Here is a 23,330-nt window from a genome sequence, read left to right as displayed (position 1 = left end):
ATAAAACTGCATTAAAAAAGAAAAAATAGTTAAAATGGCAAATTTTTGTTTTTATATGTGTTTCAACAATAAACTTTTTAATCAAAAAAAGATAAAAGGGTAAAGTTTGGCCTCTGCATGTCTAAAACATAGGTTCTAAATTAACTGTAAAATGTGTTGAAATGTACCAATTGGCAAAATTTCAGGGCCTTAATAAATACCAGGGATCAAGTTACAGTTATGCCTGGGGATCTCACTAAATTTAAACATGGCTCCTGTATTAGTTAGGGTTCTCTAGGGAAACAGAATCAATGAGAGATGTCTCTGACTATCAAATTGTAAAAGTGACTCACACAACTGTGGGTATGCATGAGTCCAAATTCTGTAGAGCAGTCAACAAACTGTCAACTCCAAGGAAGATGTCCGATGAACTCGTCAGGAAACGAACCGGCAACTTCGACGAACTCCTCAGGAAATGAACTGGGATCTTCAACGAACGTGTTCGATGAAGCCTCAGGAAACGAACCCGCAACTTTGACAAACTCCTCAGGAAATGAACTGGCAACTTCAATGAACTCTTCAGGAAATGAACCGGAACCTTCCACAAACGTGTTCGATGAACTCCTCAGGAAATGAACTGGCAACTTTGACAAACTCCTCAGGAAATGCTTCACTGGGCAGCTGAAGAAGAAGTGAAGGTCCTCTATCTGTCTTGCTTATAAGTCTTCAACTGATTAATTGGATTAAATCCAGCCAATTGTATTCTCTCATTGTGGAAGGCACACCTTTTGGTGAGTCATCAGTCACAGCTGCAGTCAATTGACTGATGATTTAATAAACCAGCCTGTTGGTTTATTAACCAGCCTCAAATGTCCTCACAGCAATTGTTAGGCCAGTGTTTGCTTGACCAGACAGTTGGGTACTATCACCTGGCCAAGTTGACACATGAACCTAATCATCACAGCTCCCCTATACTCCTAGGGGAGTTAATGAATATAAAATAGAAGACATATAGATTTCAGAATGAACATCCTAAAACTTCCCATAGTAAGCATGGATGCTCTAACATAACGTGTCTTAAATTAAAATCAAAATGAGTCTTTGGCACTTACAGATTGGCTTGGCAAAATGGAGCACCTGTTGACCCCCAGTTAAAATAGTTAATATGGTCCAAGGCAAATTAGAACAGGACTTTCAAAACTGAAACTTATTATATAAGATGTAATGTGTGAAGGGGTGATTATCCCCACTGTTTCTCCATTTAACAGGCCAATTTGGGCTGTGCTTAAGAAAGAATGAGTGAAGGGCACCTGTGGTGGATTGAGTTATGTAATTTAGACATGCTCTTGATCTTGGTCTGCATTCCTGTGGGTGTGAACCCATTGTAAAAAGGATATCTTGAAGATGTTATTTTAAATTAAGTTATGGCCCATCTGAAAGAAGTTGGATCTTAATTTGGTTTACTGGAGTCCTTTTAAACAGAAGTAATTAAGACATGGAGAAAGAAAGCCATGGGGAGGAGCTAGGAGGATGAAGTCAGCAGGAATATGGAACAGAGAGGAGCATTGCCATGTGCATTGTCATGTGACAGGAAAACCAAGGAACCCAAGGGTGGCCATCAGTGCACCAGAATGCCAGTCTTTGGGCAAAAAGTATCACCTTGCTGTTGCTTCAATTTTGACTTCTTCTAACCTCAAAACCATGAGCCAATAAACATCTGTTGTTTAAACCAAAAGCAGTTGGTGGTATTTGTGATAGCAGCCTGACAAAACTAAGACAAGTGTCTCACAGTGGATCACTGCAAACTTAACGCTGTGGTCTCATCTATTAATGCCTTCATACCCAATATCCAATGTTATTGAAATTATTGACTCCATCCAATCAGCAACCAGTGAATATTTTGCTGTTACAGATTTAGCTAATATTTTCTGGTCAGTGCCCATTTCAACAGCCTCCCAGTCAGTTTTGCTTACCTCCAAAGGGATAAAATACAAATTTACCAGACCACCCGTAGGATACCTCTTACTATCACCCACAGTCTTTGCAAGCAAGATCTTAACTGCAACCACCCTTCTTCAGGGGCACAAGTATGACATCACATTGATGACATCTTGCTCCAAGGAGATTCATTTGACACACTCATTAGGGACATACAGATACAAAGGAGCTCACAAAGGGGGATGAGCCACTATGCCACACCAAGTGCAAGGCCCTGGATATTTCTGTTAAATTCCTGAAAATTATTTGGCAAACTGAGGGCTTCTCCATCTCTGACACTGTTGGGAAACAGCTACTGACCCCTCTCAGCACCCACAGTTTTCATACAAGTCCAATATCTTTTAGTACCTTTGGGGTTCTGGAGGCAACATATTCCTCATTTACAAATTTTACTTAATCTCACTGATGCTGTTACTTGCAATATGGCCCACTTTGAATGGAGCCCCCTCCAACTCCAGGCTCTAGAATCTGTCCAAATTGAGATCAATAGGCACTCTCATTTGTGCCCCTGAGAATCCTTCACTATAGGGGCTTTAGCCACCTCCTCTCATGCCTCCTAGATTCTCTGGACCACCCAGGATGGCCATAAATTGCACATGGGCTTCTGGTGCAAGAAAATGCTCTCCTTGGCCCCATGCTATGCACCATTAGAGTAGCAATTGCTGGCAACAGACTTGGTTCTTCTGGAAATAGAGGCTGTCACAGACCCTGAGCCTTGCATCCTCTATACCCATCTGGCTTGGGTCAAGGAAGCAGCACCCTACAAGCATGATATGGCTACTAAGTCCTTGTTACAGATTGGGCCAAACCTGGGTCCCCTGGTATATCGCACCAGCAAGAGAGGTGCCTCCCCTATCCTCAGTCCCTTACCAGATTCCATGGTGGTAGAGGAGGTCACCCCTCTCCCAGACCCCTTGGCTACCCCTCTCCTAGTGAGTCCCTTGGGATCAACTGAATAAACAGCAATGTGAGTTCATACCCTTTATGGATAGCGCCATAATCATTATACATGATGGAGCTCAGTGGAATGTTGCTGCTTCTCATCCCTTAACTGGGACATCCCTGAATAAAGGATGGGATCCAGGGTCAGTGGGGGATCCAGCAGTCATCTTAGCACTGATGCCCTGACCAACAACTGGCCCCATCTGTAAATTTTTACAAACCCTTGGGCCATTGCCTAAGAGTTTCTCCCTTTGGGGTAAAGAACTCTGGGAATCTCTTGCTTTACAGATACCCAAAATCTAAATGAAGGCCGCACATGTCTCTACATAACTAAGGCTACACTACAAGGCCTCATTGAGACACTCCTTATCCCCTTTGGAGCTCCAGACATTGCTGATAGTGCCCAAGGCACTCATTTCACTTCTCAGAATACACAATGCTGGGCTCTCATAGCAGGTATTAAAGGAAACATCCATCTCCCTTATAGGACAGAGGAAACTGAGTGGCATAACAGGCTCCTAAAATAACTCTTACTTAAGATGCAAAGTGGCAAATCGACCCCCTTCTGGGTGTCACTATTGTCACACATATTGATTAGCCTAAATCAGTGTCCCCTGGGGACACACAGTCTCTACCCCAATGGCACACAGTTACCCCAATTGCCTTTATTGGCCATAAAGGAGGACACACTAAAGTTCATGTTTTTTAATGTCACCTCACCATATGGCCCCTTCCTCCTGATCAAGGGCCTACTTTTTCCCCAGAGGGCCACTTCCAATCCACAGACATCTCAGTTGTCACCAGCGTCTAAACTGATGTCAAGGCATCAAGGGGTCAATTGTGGGGTAAGACCTAAAATGAAGGCCCAATATTATGAGCTGCTCTGACTTCTGGAGGAAACTAGGAAGGCCTTGAATTGCCTAACTGTGAGTTCACTTCCCATTCTGCTCCTCTAATTAAGGTCCCCTAGCCAAGAAAACCTCTTTATCAAAGAGACCAGGTGGAGTTCCTGCTTATCTGTGAGTAGCAGGTTTCAGTTCCCTGCCAGCCCATGGAATTACACAAACAAGCCAGTGACATTCTCCTGCAGGAACCAGGGGTCATTCCACTGTCATGATACTACAAAGCCTGCTTCTCACAGCCCCTGGTTGTGACTCTGCTCCCCAGGGCAGCCCCCATGTAGCCTTGCATGGCAGTCAATGTCCTCTTACAGATTGTGAGTATATGTTACCAATTAACTGCTGTTGCTCTCATCTTTCTGGTGTGGGATTCCCCATAACCCTAGGGAAGGAGTCTCTCACTCATCAATGGTATGAATAGGACTGTCTGGGTTCAAATTTCAGCTCTACCATTTACTAGCTGTGTGACCTTAAGCCAGTTACCTAACCTCTCTGAGCTTCCATCCTCCATCTGTAAATGGAGGTGATAATATTACCTACTGCATGGTGGGAAAATTAATTGAATTAGTATATAAAGAAGTTAGGAAAGTGCCCAATAGTTGTCATTAAATAACAAAAAATTGTGAATCAACCCCAATTCCCAAAGTCAGCAGAAATCACCATAAATGAAGGCATGAACATGGCAAAGCAGCAAAGTCTAGAATTCCAAGGGAATGGTGGTTCCAATAAGATTGGGGGCCCTGCCCACCCAGCCCTATTTTAGGTTGAGGAAGCAGAACAAAATAGCTTGACTTGAAGTGTTATCAGATTTCATAACAAGCACAGCTCCACCGTGCTATGAATGGGCCAGCCCATCTCACTATCAACCGCAGACCATTCCCTGCTTCCCTGGCATTCCTAGAAGTCCTGGCTCATTATACTGTCAGAAACTTGGACCCCTCCCTCTGGCCTTTTCTGTTTTACTGTCACTGTTCCCTTTTCTCTTCCTGAGTATGAGTATATTCACAGAGCATCACGGGGTGGGAAATAAAAGCTGTGTCCCCAGCAGTGTGTGTACAGGGCATTGAGAGGAGCAGGGGTTGGAGGATGGACATGTATGACCTCAGGGAACTGATGGCAAGCCAGGTAGGCCCCTTGGGTAAGGCTGCATTGGGATTCGGGATCCTGAAGAGGGGAATAAATTTGGGAACCTGGTCTCAGCTTGCCCAAGCTCTGAGTTGGTGCTCTCCCCATTCAGAGGAGGAAGAACTGATAATCAGCAGTATCAGACATTCCCCAAAAGACTTTGGATTCCAACAGTTTCATGGCCTCAGGAGCTTCACAGGTACAACTGGGTTAGGGAATGGAAAGAAGGGACAGATCTGTCCAGACTCCTGAGTCCTGGGGGAGGTTTAGGCAAGTAAACAGGACTCTTGGGTCCCAAGGAGGTGGAGGCTGGGGGATCAAACCTTGGCATCCTTAGGGAGTTAGAGGCTGGGGGAATGGATTCCTGGGTACTTGGAGAGATGGAAGCTGGGGGAATGGACTCCTGGGACCTCAGGTAGGTGGAGGATGGTGGACAGGAGTTCTGAGAAAGGGGTAGGTTGAGGCAGTGACACAGGACTGCTGGAACTGTACCTTGTTCTTTCTCAGGGTGTCTGGGCCAGGGCCACACCTCCCTGATCCTGCAGCTCTTCTCCCTCACACTCTTCACTGTGCTTCTGGTGGCCATCCTTGTCCACGCCGAGGGGCAGACCCCAGAGGCAGGTGGACATACGTGCAGTGTCAAAGTCCTGGAGGGCAGTGGGGCTGAAAATAAGGGTGGTATCTTGGGTGTCCCCTGGAGCTCTCCCAAAGTCCCTCCCAATCCTCTGGTACAGGAGAGGATGGGGAGGAGTGGGAAGGGGAAAATAATTCTGACTCAACCTACCTTCTGGTGCAGCTTCTCTGGGAGTTAGTTTTCCTCATCTTGACTCTCAGAAACAATGTCCCTGGGGGCCCAGTGCAGGGTGTGGTACACAGTAGGTGCTTGATAATTCCAGTTTGTTTTCTCTTGGCATGGTCTAGGAAGCCCCCACTTCCCAGGGGCTGGAGCATTCAAAGCAGGAGGAGATCTACCAGGAACTGGCCTGGAGTTGGTGAGTAGTCAAGATGATGGTCCTGGGGCTGGAGAGGGTCTCAGTGTGGTATCACTGGGCTCAAGTCACTGACCCTTTCTGAGCCTCAACTTCCTCATGTGTGAAATGGGAAAACAGATTACTGCATTCAGTGTTTCCAGAGGCCAGGTACACAGTAGGCATTAAATTAAGCCAGATACCTGCCTTCTGTACTGAGCTCTAAAGCCTGTAGTTCTCTCAGCATAGAGGAGATAGGAGCCAGGACTCTGGAGTTCTCCTGGGGCTGAGGAAGGTTCTCAGGAAGTGGAGAGGGGGCTGGCCCATCCATTGTTTAGTTAAAGAATGGCCTCTACTTCCACGGGCTTGCAGGGTAGGGCAGATACAATGATCTAGGCATCCAAACCTGGGTCTCAGCCCTGACTGTCTTCCTCCTCATCACCCCCAGCCCACCTGTGCCATCCTTGTCCCTGGGAGTGGACATTCTTCCAAGGAAATTGTTACTTCTTCCCCAAAACCCAACGGAACTGGCATGACTCTATTGCTGCCTGCCAGGAAGTGGGAGCCCAGCTGGTTGTAATCAAAACCGCTGAGGAGCAGGTGTGCCTGGTGGAAACCCCCACATGACTTGGGGCATGCTTCTGGTCACTGGTCAGCTAGGGGGGAGATGGTCAGAGGGTCTTTCTGAAAGAGGGGATATTACACTTGAAAACTAGGGAGGATGGAGGATGGGAGAGTAGGGAAGGGGAAGTGTTTGTAAAAATTTTAAAAATAAAGAAAAATTTAAAAAGAGAGAAATAAAAAGTAAAGAAAAAGAAAAATGAAGAAAAATAAAAATAAAATGTAAAAATAAAGAAAAATTAAAAGGAAAGAAAAAAACTTAAAAGAAAGAAAAATTTGAAAATAAAGGAAGGAAAATAAAAATTAAAGAGAAAGAAAATTTTAAAATAATGAAAAACTTAAAAAAGAAAAAGAAAAAAGAAAAGAAAAAAATTTTTTTAAATAAAGGAAGTAGAAAATGTAAAACTAAGGAAAAATAAAGCCTAAAGAAAATAGAAATGAAGAAAAATTAAAAGTAAAGATATTTTAAAACAAAAAAAGGAAAAACTAAAGAAAAGGAGAGGAAATTTTTAATAAAGGAAGAAAAATAAAAAATAAAGAAAACTGAAAAATAATTTTAAAAGAAAGATAGGGAGAAGGATTTGAATGAGGGGTTTCCAGGCATCTTCCAGGAAGATATGAACAAGATCTGAAGTTGCAGGTAAGTAAACCCCAGTGGTGTGCTGGTAAATGTCTAACAACTGGCTCTCCAGGGAAAAAGAAGTCCTGATTTGTAGTGTTGGCCCGTCCCCCAGTGTAAATACTCCCACTGACGTCGAGCTGTCATGTAACATCACTAAGTGCCAAGCTGGGAAGAGATGTGCACAGCAGGCTCCCACAAGCTGTTACCTGGCTCCAGCTTATTAAACCCAGCCACGAGAAATTCACATGAACATCTTAGGACATACGAAACACATAAACATTGCAATGTTGCCACTTTTGGGTGATTAGACACCAGCTATGTCTGCAAGTCAGAATGCTTGTGCCTATAGGCATGCTCTCAAATGTGAGAGGCTTCCAGGCATCGTGAACACATGTGGGTGCTCAGGACCTGGCATACTAGGAGGCTGTAGTTGAGACTGAAAGAAGAACTTCCTGCCAAGAGATTGGGAAGACACTGAGCCTGGAGAAGAGGGTGTGAAGCTCTCTCCTGACCCTTCCTTTGCCCCCCACCAGAACTTCCTGCAGCTGCAGACTTCCAAGAGTAACCGTTTCACCTGGATGGGGCTCTCAGACCTGAAACATGAAGGCACGTGGCGCTGGTTAGATGGTTCACCTCTGTTGCTCAGGTAAGTCTCAGGAGAAGGGAACACCTTGTCAACTGGGGATGGGGTTCTGAAACTCTGGCTTGAACTTCACCTGGGGATCCTCCCCCACTCACTGACTGCCTAGCCTAAAAATCTGGGATTTTTACTGATTTGTAAAAGGTGGTCTTCATACCTAAATCAGACAGGTGGACAGGTGCCTAAAATTCCTCCATCAAAACTGCAGGAGCGAGAACCTAAGATGGCAGCTAGGTGAGACAGGGCAAAAAAACACCTCCATGAAAAATACTAGATAAAAACCAGAAGGGGACCCAGAATACCAGTTCCAGCGATGCACCAGCTGGACAAGGTCTGCTAGAACCACAGGGGCCATACACTTGGTGAAACTGGGAGTCTGCATTCTGAAATGAGTGAGTAAGCCGGCTGAAAGACCTGTGGCTGTGCTGCGGTGTGGGAAAGCCGGGGGTTGGCATTTGGAGATGGGCTGATTCTTTAAAAAAAAAAGGGGGGGGGGAACCCAGGAGCAGCTGCAGTTGCAATGGTGGGAACTGTGCAGTGAAGCATGGCAGGAGCAGGCTGAGATGGCCTCTCAGTGTCTGGCATGGGGGATAGCCCACTGCAGATTCCCCCAGGGCCAGGGGAGTGGAGGGAAGAGCCAGAAGGAGAAAGAAACCCCACTGCTTGCAGCTGGCTCCCCGGCAGGCTGGAGACACTCCTGCCTGGGGCCGTGCCCACAGTCCAGAGCCACACCAATTGTCCCGGAGCTGGGAAGGAGGAACTGTGCGAGGAGAGGGGGGTGGTTGAGATGCCCCATTCAGCCATCTTTGCATCAGGCTGAGAGTGATCCTGCATGGCCTGGCGGCCCAGGGCTTCCCTTGAGGGATGGCATGTACTTGTGACATAGCACAGCCTTCCCTCAGCAGAGGTCCTGGAAGATCACAGCTGAGAACGGGGGCCCGCTCGGAAAACCCAGGGACATTACGTCAATGCCGGTGGTTTGTGGGTCAGTGACAGAGAGGGTCTGAGGCAGAACTGAAATGATGGCTTAGACTCTTGCAGTGGCCTTGAATCTCCGGGAACACCTGGGGGGTTTGAATATTAAACCTGCCCCACCTCCCTAGCCACCTGGACACACGCCCCACATTCAGAACAGATGGCTCCAGCAACACACCCAAACTGAGTTCATCAACTGAACCCCACAAGAATCATTTCCACACACAACACAAGGACAAAGTTGAGGAGAACTGACTTGAGGGGTATAGGTGACTTGCAGATGCCATCTGCTGGTTAGTTAGAGAAAGTGCATGCCACCAACTTGTATTTCTGAAAAATTAGATTGGTATATTTTTTTACAACTTGAAAGAAACCTATCAAGCAAAGCAAATGCCAAGAGGCTAAAAACAACAGAAAATCTTAATGCATATGATAAAATCAGATGATATGGAGAACCCAATTCCAAAGACCCAAATCAAAATATCAGAAGAGATGAAGTACTTGGCACAACAAATCAAAGAACTACAATTGAGGAACAAAAACATGATAAAGGATATAAAGGACATGAAGAAGACCATGGCCCAGGATATAAGGGACATAAAGAAGACCCTAGAAGAGCATAAAGAAGACATTGCAAGAGTAAATAAAAAAAATAGAAGATCTCATGGAAATAAAAGAAACTGTTGGCCAAATTAAAAAGACTCTGGATACTCATAACACAAGATTAGAGGAAGTTGAACAATGACTCAGTGTCCTAGAAGTCCACAGAACAGAAAATGAAAGAACAAAAGAAAGAATGGAAAAAAAAACTGAAAAAATCAAAATGAATCTCAGGGATATGATACATAAAACGAAATGTCCAAACTTAAGACTCATTGGTGTCCCAGAAGACGAAGAGAAGGGTAAAGGTCTAGAAAGAGTATTCAAAGTAATTGTTGGGGAAAACTTCCCCAACCTTCTACACAATATAAATCCACAAAGCATAAATGCCCAGCAAACTCCAAATAGAATAAACCCAAATAAAACCACTCCGAGACATATTCTGATCAGACTGTCAAATACTGAAGAGAAGGAGCAAGTTCTGAAAGCGCAAGAGAAAAACAATTCGCCACATTCAAAGGAAACAACATAATACTAAGTAATGACTACTCAGTGGCCACCATGGAGGTGAGAAGGCAGTGGCATGACATATTTAAAATTCTGAGAGAGAAAAATTTCCAACCAAGAATACTTTATCCAGCAAAACTCTCCTTCAAATTTGAGGGAGGGCTTCAATTTTTCACAGACAAATGCTGAGAGAGTTTGCCAATAAAAGACCTGCCCTACTTCAGATACTAAAGGGAGCCCTACCAAAAGAGAAACAAAGAAAGGAGAAAGAGATATAGAGCATTTTAACAGACATATATAGTACCTTACATCCCAAATCACCAGGACACTCACTTTTCTCTAGTGATCATGGATCTTTCTCCAGAATGGACCATATGCTGGGACATAAAACAAGCCTCAATAAATTAAAAAAAAATTGAATATATTCAAAGCACATTCTCTGACCACAATGGAATATAAATAGAAGTCAATAATTTTTGAATTGTAACTCCACTATTTACTTCCTACATGATATAAAATATACAAACTCTAATGACAAATCAGTGGTTTTGAACTCAATGTAAAATATGTAATTTTTGACAAGAACTATATAAAAGTGGGGGAATGGAGGAGTATAGGAACATAGTTTATGTGTCCTATTGAAGTTAAGTTGGTAGCAAAGAAAGCAAGATTGTTATGGATTTAAGCCCCACAGTAAACACAAAGAAATTATCAGAGAATATGACCATAGAGATGAAAAGTAGAGTATGGGTTAAGAGAAATGGGGGAAGAGGCAATGGGGAATTAAGAAATGAGTGTAGGGTTTCTGTTTGGGGTGAAGGGAAATTTCTAGTAATGGATGGTGGGAAAGAGATAGTATTACAATATTCTAAATGTGACTAATCCCACTAATGGAATGCTAGGGAGGGTGTGGAATGGGAAGATTTAGGCTGTATATATGTTTCCACAATTGAGAGAAAAAAAAAAAAAGACAGTCTAAATAGATGACAATTGAATGCCAAAGATGACCCTGGATGGGATCTGAGGATGGAGGACAGGAGGCTCAAAGGGACACAGTTGAGACATAAGGAAAAAAAAAAAGGAAATATAGAATGTAAGCTTTGTATCAATGTTGAATCTCTTGTACATCTTAGCTGTGTTTAATGGGATTGCATAAAACAATGTTCTTGTTCATGGGAATTGTATATGTGAATTATAGTGTTTGTTCAAGGATGTGTGCAGCTAGCTCTCATATGTTCAGAAGACAGAGCAATAGATGATGGATGATAGGGAGGGAGGGAGGGAAAGAAATAGCGGTGTGACAGCATGTTAAAGTTAGTGGATTGGGGTATCGGGAGGGAGTCAGGGTATGCTGGAGTTCTGTCTATGGGGTTTGTATTGTTTTTGCAACTGTTCCTATAACTTTGAATTTATTTAGAAAAAAAAACTGCAGGAGCCAGCAGCTTGTGTGGAGCAGGGGAAGGCCCTGGGCAAGAGAGTCATGCGCTGCATGGGCTTTGCAGCTTCATGCGGTATTGGAACAAAGGAGAGCCCAATCGTAGTGGTGAGGAAGACTGCGCAGAATTTAGAGGTGATGGCTGGAATGACTCCATATGCAATTTGAGCAAATTCTGGATCTGCAAAAAGGCTGCAGTCTCCTGCTCCAGTGACTGAAGACCAAATTCTGTCCTCAGCCCCTGCAACCCCAACCCCACTGCTGGATCTCAGAATTTTACCCACTCTTGTGCCAGAGTTCCTTCTCCCAATCCACAGAGGTTGAGTTCTGGACCAAAGCTCTGAGACTCTTCCCTACCAGATTCTTCATACCCTATGAGCTGGGCCCACTTCTGTCTCTCCTCTAGTGCCTCAGAGCATCACCTGGCTAGAGCTTAATAAAGTGACCTGGTGTGGGATGCAAGCAGGTGCCTGGTGCATTCCATTGCCCTACTCTCTCTTATCTTTGCCAAGATTACAGATTGGATTGTCATGTGTAGACACCACATCCTCTCAGGCTTTAGCATGTTTGAACACCTTCTATCTGCTCAAATTCCACCTGCCATCAGCCCACCTTTTTGCCAGAGGGCTCTCTCCATTTGCTAGGGTTCATTCTGGCCAAGACTGGCAGGAAATGAATGCCCCAGTCCAGCAATGACTGTTGACAGTTGGTGTATGAGTTCCCCAGCTCACTCCTCCCTTGATGATGTGCTGCATACTGAAAAGGGCAGCAAGGAAGGAAGTGATGCCCTGGGTTTTGGTAAGCCTGTTGGCAGACAGCCTTCAGCTGTTGGCCATTTGGGAAGGCTCGGCTATGGAGAGCTGCCTTGCCCAATGCCGTCCTCCTTCCTGGCATGGCTCATATTAGTGCAGGGATATAAAGGTCTGGACATCTTGGCTCAATGAGGGCACCTCTGAAGAACCATTCTGGTTCTGGAGCTTCCCATGGGGTCAATCGAGGCTGTCAGACCTGCTCAGCTTGAATTCTTCCTCTGCCCATTCCTGCTTCTGACCCCTTCCTGCCACGGGTGTTAACCCCAGGTATGCTCCTTGAGGAACAACTTGCATGCTAAATTCCTGCTTTCCAGGAAACCTACCCTGTGGCAGGATAAGTCAGACATGTGTCCTGCACCATCTCCCAGGAGTTCCCAGTGGGGCTGAGCCCCAGTTTCCCACATCAGTCACCTCTATCAAAGCACCCTGTATTGGCTTCCTCCCCTTCCTTGTCTCACTTTCCCACTCCTCTACTGGTGCTTTTTGGAATCAATACCCAGATAAATGCTGTGTCCAAATTCTGTTCTCAGGCTCTGCTTCTGGGGAAAACCAAGCCAAGACACTGCATTTTATTAATATGCTTTGATATTGGCTAGGCATTATTCTTTTTTTTAATTCAATTTCATTGAGATATATTCACATACCATGCAGTCATACAAAGCATACATTCAATTGTTCACAGTACCATTACATAGTTGTGCGTTCATCACCAAAATTAATTTTTGAACATTTTCATTACCAGATATGCAAAAATAATAAGAATAAAAATTAAAATGAAAAAGAACACTGGGTGCCTTTTCTTTTTTTTTTTTTTTTTTTTTTTTTTGCCCCCATTTTTCTACTCATCCATCCATACACTGGACAAAGGGGAGTATGGTCCATATGGCTTTCCCAATCATTTTTATACAATTGTCTTCAAGATTCAAGGGTTCTGGGTTGTAGTTTTGTAGTTTCAGGTATTTACTGCTAGCTATTCCAATTCATTAGAACCTAAAAAAGTTGTCTATATCGTGCATAAGAGTACCCACCAGAGTGACCTCTCAGCTCCTTTTGGAATCTCTCTGCCACTGAAGCTTATTTCATTTCCTTTCACATCCTCCTTTTGGTCAAGATGTTCTCCATCCCACAATGCCAGGTCTAGATTCCTCCCCAGGAGTCATATTCCACGTTTAGACATTATTCTTATCTATCAAAATTTTCTTGGATATTCTTGTGCAATTTATTTTATAAATGATTTTTGAAATTTACTATAGCTCTAAATGTTTTAATTTACTTTTTGGACAAGTAATCAATCCATAAAATGAATCAAAACATAGAAATCTATGCAGTGATAATATTCCAAATTATCCACTTGTCAAATTTGTTTTAAAATCTATTAATCCTTTAATAAGTAGGTTTTTGTGCTGGTTTGAAGCTGTTATGTACCCCAGAAAAGGCAATGCTTTTTTTAATCCATTCTTAAGGTGCAGACCTATTGTGGGTGGGACCTTTTGATTAGGTTGTCTCAATTGAGATGTGACCCACCCAATTCAAGGTGGGTCTTAATCCTTTCCTGGAGCCCTTTATGAGAAAATAAAGGACAGAAAAAAGCCAGAGAGCTCAGAGAGAAATATCCAGAGAAAGCTGACAGAGAAGAGCCCCAGAGATGCTAAGAGAGGACCCACAGAAACTCAAGAGAGGAGCTACTGGAACCAGAAGCTGAAAGCAAAGAGAGTCGAGAGTGAAGGAGCAGCAGACACTAGCCATGTGCCTTCCCATGTGACAGAGGAACCCCAGACACCAGCAGTCTGTCTTCAGAGTCCAGATATCATCCTGTTGATGCCTTAATTTGGACATTTTCATAGCCTTAGAACTGTAAATTTGTAAATTAATAAATCCACATTGAAAAAGCCAACCCATTTCTGATATATCATATCTCAGCAGCTTCAGCAAACCAAGAGTCTTCATTATAGAAAAACTGCAACCAATAAATGTAGTCAGAATAAAGGAAATAGAAAATTGCCATTAGAATACCACGGTTATAATTGTTGCAGGCAAGATCACACATGCTAAAAACTAATTGTTAAGACTTTAAGGAGAAACATGTTATTTGCATAACCTCAAATATCCCCACAAATATTTATTAGTTACTGTTGCAGTTTCAGTATATGTTCACAAATGTTTTTTACTCCTCCCTCTAAGAGGTGGAATTTAATTCTCCTCTTGTTGAGTGTGATTGGACTTAGTGATTCATCTCAAAACAATAAATGTGTTTCTCACTTTTTAAATGTCTAACAAGGAGACTTTGTAGACATTTTTTCCTAATTGTCCCTTCAAATTAAATGCTAAGAAATACATTACCCCATAAAGCAAATGTTAAAGAATCTAAAAAAAGAGTTTAGACTTTAATTAGAGATATGAACAAAATGGACTTGGTTAGAACTAAGGTAAATCAAACTAAAAGGTAAATGATAATATTGATGGCATTTTTGAAACTTCAGCTTCTGTGTGGGACCAAAGGAAGAGATGTGTATTAGATGCAAAATCTATATTTTTTGTAACACATTATATAATTTGACTTATATGATCAGTTTATTCAAACAACATATTTACATGGAGCATTGATTGGGGATTGAGGTCTGGTTGGTTTGTGCAGGTTGGTGTGAAGCCCCAATACATCCCAGAATAATTCCAGCAGAGAATAAAAATGTATTTGCAGGATGGAGGCAAGATGGCAGACTGGTGAGCTGTATGTTTTAGTTACTCCTCCAGGAAAGTAGGTAGAAAGCCAGGAACTGCGTGGACTGGACACCACAGAGCAATCTGTCTTTGGGCATACTTCATACAACACTCATGAAAATGTCGAACTGCTGAGATCAGCGAAATCTGTAAGTTTTTGCGGCCAGGGGACCCGCGCCCCTCCCTGCCAGGCTCAGTCCCGTGGGAGGAGGGGCTGTCAGCTCTGGGAAGGAGAAGGGAGAACTGCAGTGGCTGCTCTTATCGGAAACTCATTCTACTGATCCAGACTCCAACCATAGATAGACAGAGACCAGACACCAGAGAATCTGAGAGCAGCCAGCCCAGCAGAGAGGAGAGAGGCATAGAAAAAAAAAAAACAACACGAAAAATTCCAAAACAAAAGCAGAGGATTTTTAGAGTTCTGGTGAACACAGAAAGGGGAAGGGCGGAGCTCAGGCCCTGAGGTGCATATGCAAATCCAGAAGAAAAGCCGATCTCTCTGCCCTGTGGACCTTTCCTTAATGGCCCTGGTTGCTTTGTCTCTTAGCATTTCAATAACCCATTAGATCTCTGAGGAGGACCTTTTTTTTTTTTTTAATACTTTTTTCTTTTTCTAAAACAATTACTCTAAGAAGCCCAATACAGAAAGCTTCAAAGAATTGCAATTTGGGCACGTCAAGTCAAGAGCAGAACTAAGAGAGCTCTGAGACAAAAGGCAATAATTCAGTGGCTGAGAAAATTCACTAAACACCACAACTTCCCAAGAAAACAGGGGTGTCCACTCACAGCCACCATCCTGGTGGACAGGAAACACTCCTGCCCATCACCAGCCCCATAGCCCAGAGCTGCCCCAGACAACCCAGTGTGACGGAAGGGCTTCAAATAACAGGCACACACCACAAAACTGGGCGTGGACATTAGCCTTCCCTGCAACCTCAGCTGATTGTCCCAGAGTTGGGAAGGTGGAGCAGTGTGAATTAATAAAGCCCCATTCAGCCATCATTTGAGCAGACTGGGAGCCTCCCTACACAGCCCAGCAGCCCAGAACTGCCCTGAGGGGACGGCACTCACCTGTGACATAGCACACTCATCCCTCAACAGAGGACCCGGGGTGCACAGCCTGGAAGAGGGGCCCACTTGCAAGTCTCAGGAGCCATACGCCAATACCAAGGACTTGTGGGTCAGTGGCAGAGACAAACTGTGGCAGGACTGAACTGAAGGATTAGACTATTGCAGCAGCTTTAAAACTCTAGGATCACCAGGGAGATTTGATTGTTAGGGCCACCCCCCCTCCCCGACTGCCCAGAAACATGCCCCACATACAGGGCAGGCAACACCAACTACATACGCAAGCTTGGTACACCAATTGGGCCCCACAAGACTCACTCCCCCACTCACCAAAAAGGCTAAGCAGGGGAGAACTGGCTTGTGGAGAACAGGTGGCTCGTGGACGCCACCTGCTGGTTAGTTAGAGAAAGTGTACTCCACGAAGCTGTAGATCTGATAAATTAGAGATAAGGACTTCAATAGGTCTACAAACCCTAAAAGAACCCTATCAAGTTCAGCAAATGCCACGAGGCCAAAAATAACAGAAAATTATAAAGCATATGAAAAAACCAGACGATATGGATAACCCAAGCCCAAGCACCCAAATCAAAATACCAGAAGAGACACAGCACCTAGAGCAGCTACTCAAAGAACTAAAGATGAACAATGAGACCATAGTACGGGATATGAAGGAAATCAAGAAGACTCTAGAAGAGCATAAAGAAGACATTGCAAGACTAAATAAAAAAATGGATGATCTTATGGAAATTAAAGAAACTGTTGACCAAATTAAAAAGATTCTGGACACTCATAGTACAAGACTAGAGGAAGTTGAACAACGAATCAGTGACCTGGAAGATGACAGAATGGAAAATGAAAGCATAAAAGAAAGAATGGGGAAAAAAATTGAAAAACTCGAAATGGACCTCAGGGATATGATAGATAATATGAAACGTCCAAATATAAGACTCATTGGTGTCCCAGAAGGGGAAGAAAAGGGTAAAGGTCTAGGAAGAGTATTCAAAGAAATTGTTGGGGAAAACTTCCCAAATCTTCTAAACAACATAAATACACAAATCATAAATGCTCAGCGAACTCCAAATAGAATAAATCCAAATAAACCCACTCCGAGACATATTCTGATCACACTGTCAAACACAGAAGAGAAGGAGAAAGTTCTGAAAGCAGCAAGAGAAAAGCAATTCACCACATACAAAGGAAACAGCATAAGACTAAGTAGTGACTACTCAGCAGCCACCATGGAGGCGAGAAGGCAGTGGCACGATATATTTAAAATTCTGAGTGAGAAAAATTTCCAGCCAAGAATACTTTATCCAGCAAAGCTCTCCTTCAAATTTGAGGGAGAGCTTAAATTTTTCACAGACAAACAAATGCTGAGAGAATTTGCTAACAAGAGACCTGCCCTACTGGAGATACTAAAGGGAGCCCTACAGACAGAGAAACAAAGACAGGACAGAGAGACTTGGAGAAAGGTTCAGTACTAAAGAGATTCAGTATGGGTACAATAAAGGATATTAATAGAGAGAGGGGAAAAATATGGCAAACATAAACCAAAGGATAAGATGGCTGATTCAAGAAATGCCTTCACGGTTATAACGTTGAATGTAAATGGATTAAACTCCCCAATTAAAAGATACAGATTCGCAGAGTGGATCAAAAAAAATGAACCATCAATATGTTGCATACAAGAGACTCATCTTAGACACAGGGACACAAAGAAACTGAAAGTGAAAGGATGGAAAAAAATATTTCATGCAAGCTACAGCCAAAAGAAAGCCGGTGTAGCAATATTAATCTCAGATAAAATAGACTTCAAATGCAGGGATGTTTTGAGAGACAAAGAAGGCCACTACATACTAATAAAAGGGGCAATTCAGCAAGAAGAAATAACAATCGTAAATGTCTATGCACCCAATCAAGGTGCCACAAAATACATGAGAGAAACACTGGCAAAACTAAAGGAAGCAATTGATGTTTCCACAATAATTGTGGGAGACTTCAACACATCACTCTCTCCTATAGATAGATCAACCAGACAGAAGACCAATAAGGAAATTGAAAACCTAAACAATCTGATAAATGAATTAGATTTAACAGACATATACAGGACATTACATCCCAAATCACCAGGATACACATACTTTTCTAGTGCTCACGGAACTTTCTCCAGAATAGATCATATGCTGGGACATAAAACAAGCCTCAATAAATTTAAAAAGATTGAAATTATTCAAAGCACATTCTCTGACCACAATGGAATACAATTAGAAGTCAATAACCATCAGAGACTTAGAAAATTCACAAATACCTGGAGGTTAAACAACACACTCCTAAACAATCAGTGGGTTAAAGAAGAAATAGCAAGAGAAATTGCTAAATATATAGAGACGAACGAAAATGAGAACACAACATACCAAAACCTATGGGATGCAGCAAAAGCAGTGCTAAGGGGGAAATTTATAGCACTAAATGCATATATTAAAAAGGAAGAAAGAGCCAAAATCAAAGAACGAATGGCTCAACTGAAGAAGCTAGAAAATGAACAGCAAACCAATCCTAAACCAAGTAGAAGAAAAGAAATAACAAGGATTAAAGCAGAAATAAATGACACAGAGAACAAAAAAACAATAGAGAGGATAAATATCACCAAAAGTTAGTTCTTTGAGAAGATCAACAAGATTGACAAGCCCCTAGCTAGACTGACAAAATCAAAAAGAGAGAAGACCCATATAAACAAAATAATGAATGAAAAAGGTGACATAACTGCAGATCCTGAAGAAATTAAAAAAATTATAAGAGGATATTATGAACAACTGTATGGCAATAAACTGGACAATGTAGAAGAAATGGACAATTTCCTGGAAACATATGAACAACCTAGACTGACCAGAGAAGAAATAGAAGACCTCAACCAACCCATCACAACCAAAGAGATCCAATCAGTCATCAAAAATCTTCCCACAAATAAATGCCCAGGGCCAGATGGCTTCACAGGGGAATTCTACCAAACTTTCCAGAAAGAACTGACACCAATCTTACTCAAACTCTTTCAAAACATTGAAGAAAATGGAACACTACCTAACTCATTTTATGAAGCTAACATCAATCTAATACCAAAACCAGGCAAAGATGCTACAAAAAAGAAAAACTACCAGCCAATCTCCCTAATGAAATTAGATGCAAAAATCCTCAACAAAATACTTGCAATTCGAATCCAAAGACACATTAAAAAAATCATACACCATGACCAAGTGGGGTTCATTCCAGGCATGCAAGGATGGTTCAACATAAGAAAAACAATCAATGTATTACAACACATTAAAAACTTGAAAGGGAAAAATCAATTGATCATCTCAATAGATGCTGAAAAAGCATTTGACAAAATCCAACATCCCTTTTTGATAAAAACACTTCAAAAGGTAGGAATTGAAGGAAACTTCCTCAACATGATAAAGAGCATATATGAAAAACCCACAGCCAGCATAGTACTCAATGGTGAGAGACTGAAAGCCTTCCCTCTAAGATCAGGAACAAGACAAGGATGCCCGCTGTCACCACTGTTATTCAACATTGTGCTGGAAGTGCTAGCCAGGGCAATCCGGCAAGACAAAGAAATAAAAGGCATCCAAATTGGAAAAGAAGAAGTAAAACTGTCATTGTTTGCAGACGATATGACCTTATATCTAGAAAACCCTGAGAAATCGACGATACAGCTACTAGAGCTAATAAACAAATTTAGCAAAGTAGCGGGATACAAGATTAATGCACATAAGTCAGTAATGTTTCTATATGCTAGAAATGAACAAACTGAAGAGACACTCAAGAAAAAGATACCATTTTCAATAGCAACTAAAAAAATCAAGTACCTGGGAATCAACTTAACCAAAGATGTAAAAGACCTATACAAAGAAAACTACATAACTCTACTAAAAGAAATAGAAGGGGACCTTAAAAGATGGAAAAATATTCCATGTTCATGGATAGGAAGGCTAAATGTCATTAAGATGTCAATTCTACCCAAACTCATCTACAGATTCAATGCAATCCCAATCAAAATGCCAACAACCTACTTTGAAGACTTGGAAAAGCCAGTTATCAAATTTATTTGGAAAGGGAAGATGCCTCGAATTGCTAAAGACACTCTAAAAAAGAAAAACGAAGTGGGAGGACTTACACTCCCTGACTTTGAAGCTTATTATAAAGCCACAGTTGCCAAAATAGCATGGTACTGGCACAAAGATAGACATATAGATCAATGGAATCGAATTGAGAATTCGGAGACAGACCCTCAGATCTATGGCCGACTGATCTTTGATAACGCCCCCAAAGTCACTGAACTGAGCCATAATGGTCTTTTCAACAAATGGGGCTGGGAGAGTTGGATATCCATATCCAAAAGAATGAAAGAGGACCCCTACCTCACCCCCTACACAAAAATTAACTCAAAATGGACCAAAGATCTCAATATAAAAGAAAGTACCATAAAACACCTAGAAGATAATGTAGGAAAACATCTTCAAGACCTTGTATTAGGCGGCCACTTCCTAGACTTTACACCCAAAGCACAAGCAACAAAAGAGAAAATAGATAAATGGGAACTCCTCAAGCTTAGAAGTTTCTGCACCTCAAAGGAATTTCTCAAAAAGGTAAAGAGGCAGCCAACTCAATGGGAAAAAATTTTTGGAAACCATGTATCTGACAAAAGACTGATATCTTGCATATACAAAGAAATCCTACAACTCAATGACAATAGTACAGACAGCCCAATTATAAAATGGGCAAAAGATATGAAAAGACAGTTCTCTGAAGAGGAAATACAAATGGCCAAGAAACACATGAAAAAATGTTCAGCTTCACTAGCTATTAGAGAGATGCAAATTAAACCACAATGAGATACCATCTAACACCGGTTAGAATGGCTGCCATTAAACAAACAGGAAACTACAAATGCTGGAGGGGATGTGGAGAAATTGGAACTCTTATTCACTGTTGGTGGGACTGTATAATGGTTCAGCCACTCTGGAAGTCAGTCTGGCAGTTCCTTAGAAAACTAGATATAGAGCTCCCATTCGATCCAGCGATTGCACTTCTCGGTATATACCCGGAAGATCGGAAAGCAGTGACACGAACAGATATCTGCACGCCAATGTTCATAGCAGCATTATTCACAATTGCCAAGAGATGGAAACAACCCAAATGTCCTTCAACAGATGAGTGGATAAATAAAATGTGGTATATACACACGATGGAATACTATGCGTCAGTAAGAAGGAACGATCTCGTGAAACATATGACAACATGGATGAACCTTGAAGACATAATGCTGAGTGAAATTAGCCAGGCACAAAAAGAGAAATATGATATGCTACCACTGATGTGAACTTTCAAAAATGTAAAACAAATGGTTTATAATGTAGAATTTAGGGGAACTAGCAGTAGAGAGTAATTAAGGAATGGGGAACAATAATCCAAGAAGAACAGATAAGCTATTTAACGTTCTGGGGATGCCCAGAAATGACTATGGTCTGTTAATTTCTGATGGATATAGTAGGAACAAGTTCACAGAAAGGTTGCTATATTATGTAACTTTCTTGGGGTAAAGTAGGAACATGTTGGAAGTTAAGCAGTTATCTTAGGTTAGTTGTCTTTTTCTTACTCCCTTGTTATGGTCTCTTTGAAATGTTCTTTTATTGTATGTTTGTTTTCTTTTTAACTTTTTTTTTCATACAATTGATTTAAAAAAGAAGGGAAAGTTAAAAAAAAAAAAAGAAAGAAAGAAAAACAAGGAAAAAAAATGATGTAGTGCCCCCTTGAGGAGCCTGTGGAGAATGAAGGGGTATTCGCCTACCCCACCTCCATGGTTGCTATCATGACCACAGACATAGGAGACTGGTGGTTTGATGGGTTGAGCCCTCTACCATAAGTTTTACCCTTGGGAAGACGGTTGCTGCAAAGGAGAGGCTAGGCCTCCCTATATTTGTGCCTAAGAGTCTCCTCCTGAATGCCTCTTTGTTGCTCAGATGTGGCCCTCTCTCTCTGGCTAAGCCAACTTGAAAGGTGAAATCACTGCCCTCCCCCCTACGTGGGATCAGACACCCAGGGGAGTGAATCTCCCTGGCAACGTGGAATATGACTCCCGGGGAGGAATGTAGACCCGGCATCGTGGGACGGAGAACATCTTCTTGACCAAAAGGGGGATGTGAAAGGAAATGAAATAAGCTTCAGTGGCAGAGAGATTCCAAAACGAGCCGAGGGTCACTCTGGTGGGCACTCTTACGCACACTTTAGACAACCCTTTTTAGGTTCTAAAGAATTGGGGTAGCTGGTGGTGGATACCTGAAACTATCAAACTACAACCCAGAACCCATGAATCTCGAAGACAGATGTATAAAAATGTAGCTTATGAGGGGTGACAATGGGATTGGGAAAGCCATAAGGACCACACTCCACTTTGTCTAGTTTATGGATGGATGAGTAGAAAAATAGGGGAAGGAAACAAACAGACAAAGGTACCCAGTGTTCTTTTTTACTTCAATTGCTCTTTTTCACTCTAATTATTATTCTTGTTATTTTTGTGTGTGTGCTAATGAAGGTGTCAGGGATTGATTTAGGTGATGAATGTACAACTATGTAATGGTACTGTAAACAATCGAAAGTACGATTTGTTTTGTATGACTGCGTGGTATGTGAATATATCTCAATAAAATGATTAAAAAAATAAAATAAAAATAAAAATAAAAATAAAAAAAAATGTATTTGCAAAGCCCCCTTGAGGGTCTGGGGGAAATTGTGGAAATATTAAACTTCCCCACCTGGAGAATTAATGATACTCTCACAAGAATTGGGGACTACCAAATTATAAGGCTGAGCCCTCAATCTTGGGGCTTGCCTTTATGAAGTTTGTTACTGCAAAGGAGATGCTAAGCCTACTTAAAATTGTGCCCAAGAGTCACCCACAGAGAACCTCTTTTGTTGCTCAGATGTGGCCTCTCTCTATAAGCCAACTCTGCAGGTAAACTCACTGCCCTTGCTTCCCCTACATGGGACATGACTCACTGGGATGAGCTTGGCCCTGGCATTGTGGGACAGAGAAGGCCTTCTTGGACCAAAAGGGAGAAGCAAAATGAAGCAAGGTAAAGTTTCAGTGGCTGAGAGATCTCAAATATAGTTGAGAGGACATTCTGGAGGTTATCCTTATGCATTGTATAGATACCCCTTTTTAGTTTTTGGTGTGTTGGAGTGGCTGGAAAGAAATACCTGAAACTGTTGAACTGCAACCCAGTAGCCTTGATTCTTGAAGATGATTGTGTAACTATATAGCTTACACTGTGTGACTGAGTGATTGTGAAAACTTTGTGGCTACCACTCCTTTTATACAGTGTATGGACAGATGAATAGAAAAATGAGGACAAAATGTAAAT

General features: G+C 42.2%; 1 protein-coding gene across 1 annotated transcript in view; it reads left to right on the top strand.

The window, feature by feature from the left end:
- The window catches only part of CD209 (CD209 molecule), a 29,097-nt gene extending 17,462 nt beyond the window's left edge, over positions 1 to 11,635 (top strand). The window contains 5 exon segments of the mRNA XM_037824322.1: positions 5,056 to 5,142; positions 5,865 to 5,935; positions 7,688 to 7,800; positions 11,379 to 11,526; positions 11,528 to 11,635. Coding sequence (XP_037680250.1) covers positions 5,056 to 5,142; positions 5,865 to 5,935; positions 7,688 to 7,800; positions 11,379 to 11,526; positions 11,528 to 11,635 — 527 coding nt within the window.
- The last annotated feature ends 11,695 nt before the right edge of the window (positions 11,636 to 23,330 follow it).

The sequence above is a fragment of the Choloepus didactylus genome (assembly GCF_015220235.1).
Source record: "Choloepus didactylus isolate mChoDid1 chromosome 25 unlocalized genomic scaffold, mChoDid1.pri SUPER_25_unloc2, whole genome shotgun sequence".
Lineage (NCBI taxonomy): Eukaryota > Metazoa > Chordata > Mammalia > Pilosa > Megalonychidae > Choloepus > Choloepus didactylus.
This window is presented reverse-complemented; position numbering and strand designations above follow the sequence as displayed.